This window comes from Semicossyphus pulcher, unplaced genomic scaffold (assembly GCF_022749685.1).
Source record: "Semicossyphus pulcher isolate SPU_LCO1_2020_fin unplaced genomic scaffold, fSemPul1.0.p SCAF_17, whole genome shotgun sequence".
Lineage (NCBI taxonomy): Eukaryota > Metazoa > Chordata > Actinopteri > Labriformes > Labridae > Semicossyphus > Semicossyphus pulcher.
In genome coordinates this window covers 21,278,914-21,289,545 of record NW_027211681.1, presented here as the reverse complement: position 1 = coordinate 21,289,545, position 10,632 = coordinate 21,278,914, and the positions used below count along the sequence as shown (strand labels likewise).

Sequence of the window (10,632 nt, the reverse complement as noted above, 5' to 3'; positions counted from 1 at the left end):
AATCAGACGGTCACACAGTATCCTGACACACATACATTTTTTGTTATCTTTCTGGTGTCAATAAAGACTTTGAAAAAATGTGAGTGTTTCATTAATGCTCCAATTATTAGCTTGCCTCAATAATGCAGGAAATGCTGGAAGGAGCATGCATCCAGATGGCCATTAATTAACAAGTCAGTACGAGTTCATGGGACTGTGCTTATGGATAAATAATGGGTCTAAAAGAGTAACCGTAAGATATCAATCTTATATACAAATACAAATGATCTAACAGAGATCTGTGTTTGTGCTACTTGACTGTCTTGGTTCACTCTTACGGCCCATTCTTTTTTTTTAATTTCTTGCAACATCAAGAAATAAAAAGTAAAGAAGAAAAACAACCACAAAAATAACAATATAAATACCTTACTTAGAAACATCTCCTGCTTTGTGACATGCAGTTACACACTCTGCTGCCAGCTCTACTGTCTGGCTCGCTTCTCCCAGAGGGATTTAAATCAGTTACTCTTCTGGGAGGGAAACAAACTGGGATTTCATTTGAAAATTTTAGGAAAAAATGTCTTTGATTTCTTCATGTCTTGGGTAAATCTAGGGGTAGGAATCTTTGTGAGTCTCACGATTTGATTCAGAATCGATTTTCAATTCAAAACAATTCTCAATTCAAATACGACTTTTAAATGAGTACATGCTTCAGGATCTACTCCAGTCCTCTGTGAGCTAATAAAGGAGGTGCAGCAAATCATGGCAAGAAAGCTTTTTTAAAAAGTTATCACCTGATTACAATAATAACACACAAAGGCAAATCTAAGATCAAAGGTAACATTCACCTCAGGAGTTGACAATGTTTTCCACTGGCACTCTGGGCCAGTAACTTTCCAATTCACTGGCCCCAAAATAATTTATGATTTTGGTTTTATTTTAATGTCAAATTTAGTTTCTCCTTATGTAAGGGTTCTTACTACTGAATGTGTTCAACTGTGGACGTTTTATAAACTTTTTTAAAACTAAACAAAATTTTTTCAATGAAAGCTTATGGGCTTCTTCTTTTTGTGGAAGCTGTGTGTGAGCTAAGGGTGAAGCCGTCAAAAGTGAACAATCTGCGGCTCCGTGAACGGTCCATAACCACAGCATTAATGTGCACCGGGACGAGGTGTCGCTGATAACAGGAATACACACACTAATAGCCACCTCGTGGAACTGCCTGTGGATCATCCCGCAGGCACATCTGTGACAGAAGCAGCGCTGCGCGCATGTTTACAGCTTACAGTGAGGTGACACACAGACTCTGCATGTGCAGCGCTCAGTTCACTCTGTGCTCGCACAAAAAGCTGCACTAATGTGATATCCAGGTTTTAACAATCAGCTCCGCCGCTTTTAAAAGCATCAAAGTTCACACAAACTGTTTCTCTGTCATTGGAGTTATTCTTCCATCTATTAAAAGAAACTCTTTTTGTAAGTCTGTTTTGCTTTGTTCCTCTTTTTTCAGAACACATTCATCTTACCCACAGATTAATTAGAGACAGGCGGGTGGGCAGGACTTTATGTAGATGGGAATGAAATGAGGAAGCGGCTTTAGGTGCAAAAAGTCCAAATGACCGTACCAGCTTGAAGTTCTGTTTGTGCAAAGCAGAGAGGCAACAACCTGAAAATTCTTATTACATTATAAAAGGTGAGTTATGTTTGATCTTATCCTTGAATCATAGGGAACGATGAACTGTAGAATAGAAGAAATACCGAAATATAAAAAATACTTAGGATTGTAAATAAGATGTTTGCCTGTTGTGTTATTCCAGTAAAATCAAGAGACTCGTCTGTAAAATGGTAATTTGCTTCTACTTTACACATTGTGACACTTTTTCTATTTAAGCAAAATAAAAGTTTTTGTCTTTTACTTGAGGCGACATGTTGAGTCTTTATCCGGCTCAAGTATTCTTACCGTCATTGCAACAATACTATAACTAAAAATGGCTCACCGGAATAGAAGTAAAGGTTTTCTAAAATCAAAAGGTTTTCATCCTCGGGGGACGTTGACCAAATCCCAATCTCCACACTCACGGACTTTGAGACGCGTTCCTGGTAAGTGTGCGAGTGCTTAGTGCTGTCCCACTGTCAGTCATCAAGATCATGAGGGCTCTGATGCGGACTTTACGTGAGTCTGCATATCTACAGACTTTCCTTTGGTAGTTACCCAGAGTTCATAGCCAACTTGATGACATATACAAACATGATTACCAAGCTCTCCACTAAATGTAAACAAATGTTTGTACATTGAAGTAGCATTCAGTAAAGTTTGAACAAAAAATCTGCCAATGGGGTGAGCCGGTTTTGCTTCCTAAATCTAGCACAACAGTCGAGCCACTAAAAGGAGCTAATGGGCCTAAAAACGAGACAAAAATGAACAAATTTAAGGAAACTGTGCTTGTTACAAACCACGAAACCGCAGTGATTTAAGATAGACTTAAAATGAGTCTTTTGGTCTCTTAACTGAGCTGACTTTAAGAACATATATCTTAATTAAAGATTGATAATTAGTTGTGCAAGTGGTCTTATTCTTAAAACAAGAAAAACAATCCTGTTCCTCTGCTGGGATATTATGCTGTTCACTGTTGTTGAGGCTTGTTACTGGTTAGATGTAGCTCAATATGAGCTGGAATATCATATTAGGACAAAGTGAGATATATTTATGTTCTGATGCGAAACATGCTGGACAAGATAATCTGACTTTTTAGACAAAAAATAAACCTCATTTCTCAGAAATGTCTCAATGTATGTTTATCTGTAAGTGGCAACATTTAGTTTATCACTTGTGTCGTTATTGATAGAACTTTTTTAGAGATGTTTTGTTATTTATTTGTTGAATTAGGACAGTGCACATTTATCAACCTATCAGAATATGCTTCAAAGTAAATGTGCTGGAAGTGGCACAATTGATACATTCCCTCCGTAGCTCTACGGCAATTACTTATAAAGACACGTACAACAAATGTTGTTCAGTGAAGTATCTGCAAAGGATGAACAATAATGCCTTTGTGACTTTGATGATTTGCTAAAATAGCTACACAGTGTAAGACACACAAACATGTTGGATGCCTTTTTTTCTAATTATTAAATGGAACATCTATTTTTCAGCCGACACGTGATGCCATGAAAGCGTGTCCCATTCCTGATTTTTGTGCAGTTCTCAAACGCTCACGCTCTGCACGCCTAAAGAGTGTTCGGTGCGCAGGCTTTAGGATGGAGATTGGGACTGGGCCCGTGAATGTCTGTACCAAATCCCACCAATAAATGTTGAGATATTTCAGTCTGAACCAAAGTGGTTTACCCAGCTACAAAGTTATAAACAGCCTGGACAACACTTTGGTCAGTTAATTTGAGAGAGAAAATATATAAACGTCTGCCCCATCAAAGCTTTGAGCTCATTCAGTTTGCATCATTTCCTCAAAAATGCATTATAAAAAGACGATTAGCTTTTTCAGCATTTTTTTGACACACCCTTCCTCCTCTGTGTTGTTTCATTTCCCAATAATCTAAACATTTAATTTCCTCAAATCTGACCTCAGTGGAAGGCCTCTCTATGTTGTACTTTCTACTATCCATTTCTCTGACTGTCTTCTCCTTTATTTCTGTATAATTTCCATTAAAATACAAGTGAAGTCCGGCCTGTGCTCATCACTGATAAAAGAACAATGGCTCTGTCACTTGCTGGCTTTGAGTTTGATGACTGGAGTAGGCGCAACAACACCAACTGTTTGGGCGTTTTGGTAAGGTAGGCAAAGGTAGAAAACTTGTGAGGGCATGCAGGACGGGCGCGGCCTCCTCCACAGAAGGAGCAGACATGGAGGAAGTTGTTGAATATTGAACGACAGGTAGAAAACTTTTTTTAAAACTTTACAAGAAAGAGACTCTTTTTTTACCTGAGATAAAAACAGATTTATATAAGACTTTAGCTTGATTTAGCGCCTTTACAGAAAAAAATCTTATGCGGCGCCCAGTTAGTGACGCGTTTTCCATCAGCCAGCACTGGTTGGTCTGCCAGAGAGGGTAGGCGGAGCTAAGCGGCTGCTTTTCCGGTCTCTGCAAGTGTTGCGAGTAAACAGTAATCTACTATGGCTGAACAAACAAAGTAAAGATGGATGACTACAGATACAACTTCAACAAGAAGTGAAAATCCAAAGAAAAAGAAACAAACTCGACGCTCAGATGAAGGCAAACAGTCTGAAAAGGAAAGCAAAGGCTTTTGTATCAGTTTGCGCAGGTGATAATAAAACATAACAAAGACAATGATGTATACTTTGTGTATCAAACCAAATTCATTATGCAAGTCTTTTGTTTGCATTTTCTCTCTCATTTTAAGGGAGGCTCATGTTGATAACCCGCATCACTGCAAAGGGTGATCAATTTAGAGCACACCGTGCTGGTGTGATGTTTTTGCGCACCTTGGTGGGAAAAGTGCACACACACGTATGAAGGTGCAGTGGTATAAAGAGCGAGTCCAACTTTGGTAAACAAATACAGCACTTTCACCCTTTGAAACCTATTTTTAGTTTTTGTCACAACATGCAACAAGTGCTGATGACCAGACCATCAGCATGAAGACTATTTCTGTAGGTTTGTTTAGTGTCAGACCAGATGGTTAAACAGCAGAAACAGCCATTTATTTATATTTTCCACGGAGTGAGTGATAGGTTTGATCAAAACTAAACAAAGGTTCCTTACAGTAGCTTGCTAGCTTTTCACGTTAAGGTCTCCAGTGGTGGATCAGAGAGTTAGGTTGATAGAGTGTGATCTTTCATCTTTTCATCTTTCAGAAGTTCTGTTGACTCAATCTGTAAATTGTTTTTGCATGAGCATTAATGAAATGATAATGACGTCCTTGTCTATTCTTCGTCTTTCTCTAGAATACTCTCTATGACTTTGGTCATGCTCTGTTTTTCAACCCCACCCCTTCTCCACCTGAGTCTCCTCCTCTTTCTGTCGCACTCCCCCGTCTTCTGCTGTCGGACCGCGAGTGAAAAAAAATGTCAGAGAGCTCATTTTGTACCAGGCCACAACCTGGTGGGGGAGGGCTTTGACGTGTTCGGGCTGCAGCGTAAAGGAGCCTACGTGATTGATGTGAGGAACTACCTTAACCCAAGAAGCAAATGTACCCTCTGCCGCAACCCTCTGCAAGGAAACAAGCTGCAGAAGGTAATTAAATTAATAAACAATACTTGTGCAGCAATTTTATTAGCTGATCCTACTTTATGCTTGCTTTCTAACCTTGTTGTTGTCCCTTTAATTTTCAGCTGCCAGCGTCTGTTGTGGACTGGCGGGCTATAAGCCAATGCAATGCTGACCTTCATAGCAGTGAACACACCTCTGTCAGGTATTTTATTATACAGCATCATCATCACTGACAAGGCGATATCAGCCATTCATAATTAATTTTCTTATTACAGCTTAGTGAATAACAGCAGGAGAACTCTTTGTGATTCCTCCTCTGATTTCTTTTCTATTTTCTCCAAAGGGACATGAACATGTCATACAATTGGTTTCTCTGCATGTAATCAGGCCAAGAGAAAAAGTTTGATATTAATGGTGCTGTAAGCTGTTTTTTGTATTATTTTTTGTCATCAAAAAGCAAATGGTAACCACAGGGGCAATGTGCACTCTTGCCAAATACTGCAGTTCCACAAATGGCCACTAGAGGCTTGCTTCAAAACCGAGTCATTCCCAATAGATAAGCTGAAATAAACATGTTTGCAACATTAATTAAAGCTGTAAAATGTCTTTTAAATGAAGTAGTTTTCTTGTTGATTCTTGTGTCCACAGCTCGCTGGTTAACACTTACACCTCTGAAGACAGCTCGGACTGGAAGGTAAGAAATATCTCACAGCTGTTGTTGCCATTTCTGCATATTATCATCGCAATTTATAGATATGAAGACCTTTAATTATTTTACTTATTTTACCACTGCTGTGTCATCTTTGTACTGACTTTTTGAAGAACTTGTCAGGAAAGGGGGGGGGGGGGGGGGGGACGCAGGTGCAGACCAAGGGGTGTCTCAAAGTTATCCCAGAGCGATAACCACAAAATCGCAGTAGCGATAGATTGGAAAAGGGAGGAAAAAGGCAACAAAACTATATAGAGCCGCTACAGGCTTCCTTAATGAAATAAAGCACTAAAATGATTAACTAAATCACCGCCGCCAAGCAGCTGACTCAAAACCAAAATTGTCCAGGAGACCCAGAAAACTCGAAGCTAAAGGCTAAGGCTGCCCAGGAGGCCTTTGATAACCCAAAAGGCTTGAGTCACACAAACTCTCCAGCAACCCAAATTATTCCGTGGGAAACAGGCAATTGACCACAAATACACACAAAGTACTGAGTTGGTGTTTGCAGATACACCGACAACTAGAGAAGCCACATTGAGAACCTCTCACTACCTCTGAAGGTGAGATAATGAGTCAGCACAGGACACTGGAGACTCAGGGTATATGAAGACTCCCCACACCTGGGCTTAATCAAAGCCAATCAGTGCCACACACACCTGATTGCAGTGAGTTGATTCTTTCACCACTCTCACAGGGTCGAAAGGTTGAGTGCCCTCACAGAACTTTGCAACCTCAAAAAAAGTATTTGTAAATTAAGGTGTTTTAAAAGGTTTAATATGTCATGCCATGATGATTTCAAGCAGCTTATGAGCATTTATCTTTTTGTCTCTTTTATTAGGTCGGCCTTAATCTTGATAAGGTTGTGTCTGCCGGCCTGCATGTGGGAGGAACTCGCTCCGCTGTGTATAACTTTGCTTCACAAAGGTCCAGAGAGGACAAGTACTCCTTTAGCACCAACAGGCTTGCCTGCAGCCATTATCGGTACAGTGTGAGGACCCCTGCATCCTGAAGATGTTTCAAGTTTGTTTGGATAATATCAGCTAACATAATTAACTCTTCTGTCTCTGTGTTTAGTTACCGTGTGTCAAGCAGTGCGCGCCTCAGCAAGGAGTTCAGAAAGGATTTGGACAGACTGCCAAGTGTTTATAACTCCGCCTCAAAGGCTCAGTACAGGGACCTCATACATACCTATGGCACACACTACACCCACCAGGTTGTAACACACCTAATTTCAAAATCCATGTTTAAAAAATGAAAGCAAAACTTTTGTCTCAACAATATTGTTCTTCATTTCAGGCTTATCTTGGGGGGCGTTTCAGGCGAGTCTCAGCTGCACGCACCTGTTTGTCCTCCCTGAACGGGCTCTCATCACATGAGGTACATGTGCAGTTTACACAGTGAACGTGCAAATGTTGTTAAGTTGCCTTGAAAGAAAACATCTTGAGTTGGGAAAAATTAACAAACAGTAATATTGTGTGCTGTTTTTTCCACTCCACATTTACTACTGTTGTCATTTTTTTACATTTTTAAACATATGAAACCAGAGGGTAAAATGACACTGCTTCTCAGTTGATTTATTACCTCAGTAAACATTTTAAATAATGTACCCATGCAGAGTAAAATTGACAAAAAGGCAGGGTATGCTTTAGGGTGTGGCCCTCTGTGACCCTATTTCACAGATCGATCAGTTCCACTCTCATTTAGTTTCTCACTGAACAGTTTGGATACCTCCGTGTTCTTGTGCGTTTCTACAAGCTTTTGTGAATGTGTTTGGTCAGCCCATATTTCTATTTCCTCGTCGCTCGTAAACCGACCGGACTATCCATCTAAACGCACCAGGGTTCGGTTCAAACAGACAAAACTGCTCAGGTGTGAAAGCGACCTCAAAGTCTACATCTGAGTCCTCTGTCTTTGTTTTAACCCTAACGTGCCTGTGCAGGAACTCAGTTTGCAGGTCTTCGGGACCATTCAGAGTATGAATGTGTTGTCAGGTGTTTAACCACTAACTACTGCTTTCAATTTAAATCCAGCCCGATAACCTCCGCCTCTAAAATATCATCTTGTTTGCCCTCCTGTACTTTAGGTCCACTCCTGCTTGTCATGGGGAGTCTCTGTCGGCCTGGGGAAGGTAAAATTATCTGGTGGCCATAATTCTTGCTCCAAGGTCTTACAGAACAGGGGCACTTCCATCTCTTACAGTGCTGGTTTCCACCAACACTACACAGCAGTGGAAGGAGGGACTGGTTGGTCTGGGGAGTTTTCACTCACTCGTGATGACTCCCAAGGCTACAGGAATTGGCTGAACACCCTGAAGGACCACCCGGATGTTGTCAAGTATTCCCTAAAACCGATGTATGAGCTGGTGTCAAACTTGACAAAAAGGATGGGACTAAAGGCTGCAACAGAAGAGTACTTAGGAGAGAATGCCATCAGTATCACATCCAGCCCATCCTGTAGCTACAACTGCTGTCCAAAACAGACCTCGAGGGGAACACTGGTGGTGACCATCATCAGAGGCTGGGGTCTGGCAGGAGACTATGCAGGCCCAACTGATGCGTGTGTAGAGAACAAGTGAACATGATGCAATGTACAAAAATGTTTTTCTTGTTATTTATTTTCTTTCAATGTTTTTCCGACTCACAGGTATGTCAAGATGTGGTACGGTTCGATCTTCCGCACCACTAGGATGATCGAGTCAAACAACCCCCGCTGGAACACTCGTTTTGATCTGGGCAAGGTCAGTAGTAATCTTTTCATTCACATCCAAAGGTGGAAGAATAGCAAGTTGCTTAAAGCCTACATTTAGCCTCAGAAACAGCTGCGGATTGAAGGAAATGTGAAAGAATGGTTACAGTTTCTGTTAAATTTGTTTATTTGCTGTCATGCAAAGAGAAGAGGTTGATACCCCTCTCATGTCTGCGCAATAAGTTTGAAGCTTCTCTTTCCGACAAGACCAGAAAATAGTAAACTCATTTTGCTCAATAAGAAGTTAAGATCTTTGCTAACAAAACAATTAAATACCATAGGTTTGTAATTTTGGTTATAAAACCTTGATTTAATCTGACAACAGATAAAAACCACTGCTGGTATTTAAAAAGCAGATGTAGCCAACATGAAGTCACTTTATATTCAAAGTCGAGGTGAAATGAAAATTGTCATTTTAATCCTTTTAGATCACATCCCCGGTAATATTGTGCATCTATTTGACAATATAGGCCAAAAAAATACAGTCTTCGTATTCTTATATCAAAATCCGATCATTTTTTCTTCCGGTAAAACTAAATTTCACGCGTGCTTACGTAAGTTAGCATCAAACAATTTCAACCAATCAATCTGCAACATTTAGCCGCAGAGCACCAAGAACGTTCGGTCAGTTAGCTAGCTACTGCGCTGTGGAGAACATCTGTCTACGCCCACATCTCAACGATCAAAACAAATCCCTCTAATAATATGTCCCTCCTGCACGTCCTGTTTCACTCGGAAATACGTCACGATACGGAAGCTAGATACTCTCGAAATGCCGGATTCAGCCCGACTTTAAGGACTGCTGATGTGAAGCCTCAAGTTTGGCAGTTTGACTGTCACCTTACACATACCGTAAAATCCAGTGTATAAGCCACATTTTTCATTTAAAAAAAAGTGGGCTGTGACCAGTATATCAGTTGAAAATGCAGAGAGAGTATTTTAATGGTATGTTATGGTATTTTACGCAGACGATGGCGCTTTAATCCAGCTAAAGCTGCGTGATGGACATGCACGGTCATGACGGCCAGTGCAGCCGCTACCCTCACAACTATCAACGTTACCGTAGGCTGAGCTGTTGGGCGAGGCTAATTTCAGTTGTTTGGATCGACTTTGAGTTGGTAAAATAAAAATGTTTTTTATTTTTGAAGTGAAGCGATGCGTCTGTGTCCTGATTTTATGGTAGATAATATGGGGGTCTAGAGGAATTGATTTGTTTTAAGAGCCAGGCTGAAGTGGCCAATTTAAAGAACGGCTGTTTTTCGCTCTTCAGTATTTGCTTCACTTTAAAAACCAAACTGCATTGTGCATACTGGCAAGTTAAAAAATTGGCCATAGCTCAAGCCCACCGAATGCAGATATTACTCACTGCTTTTGCAAGTACTCTCGCGGTGTTAAATGATTAGATGAAGAGGCACTTGTAGACCGATTTTCTAACTTTTACACAGAGACCGGTCAGCTGTTTACCTGTTTCCAGCTTGTGGTCAGATAATTTCATGCTTACTGCTAAAGTGGGACTGCTCCTGCACTAAACATCTTTCCAGCTTTCTACCCTGCTCCTTTGTTTTTTGTACTGCTGCGCTCTCAAACTTCTTATTTAATTATTTTATTGTCACTGATTTCTGTTTTTGATTGTGTAAAGCACTTTGAATTGCTATGTGTATGAATGGTGCTCTATACATAAATTTGCCTTGCCTGAATTTACATTAATCATCTTTAATAATCTGAACATTACATGTCAATGTCAACAACCAACGTGTGTTTTATGTTACGCTTCTTTAATCTTTCCTCTCTTATTTATAAAGGTGGACACACACTTGGGCCTGAGGATCGAAGTCTGGGATGAAGACCTGTATTATGATGACCTTCTTATTTCATGTACAGTGAGGTACATCGAACAGGGGACGCACACATACACCTGCTCAACTGATGCAGATGGTGTGGAGTTCAAACTAACTCTGACCTGCGACCGTTACCTCACTGGTGACAGGTGTGACCAGTACAAACCATCTCCATAA

General features: G+C 40.5%; 1 protein-coding gene across 1 annotated transcript; it reads left to right on the top strand.

Annotated features, from left to right (window-relative positions):
• The first annotated feature begins 4,920 nt into the window (after positions 1-4,920).
• On the top strand, positions 4,921-10,632 carry LOC138595339 (perforin-1-like). The gene is made up of 9 exons (XM_069666710.1): positions 4,921-5,187; positions 5,286-5,365; positions 5,812-5,857; positions 6,711-6,853; positions 6,947-7,085; positions 7,169-7,249; positions 7,956-8,428; positions 8,516-8,609; positions 10,420-10,632. The coding sequence occupies exons 1-9, from the start codon at positions 4,921-4,923 to the stop codon at positions 10,630-10,632; spliced, it is 1,536 nt and encodes a 511-aa protein (XP_069522811.1).

Bases quoted from the DNA above. Each gene is read 5' to 3' on its own strand.
- LOC138595339 (XM_069666710.1), top strand. From the start codon at position 4,921: ATGCTCTGTTTTTCAACCCCACCCCTTCTCCACCTGAGTCTCCTCCTC. The intron at 5,366-5,811 runs GTATTTTATTAT...TTGTGTCCACAG, and splicing joins AGTGAACACACCTCTGTCAG to CTCGCTGGTTAACACTTACA. The intron at 8,429-8,515 runs GTGTGTAGAGAA...TCCGACTCACAG, and splicing joins TATGCAGGCCCAACTGATGC to GTATGTCAAGATGTGGTACG.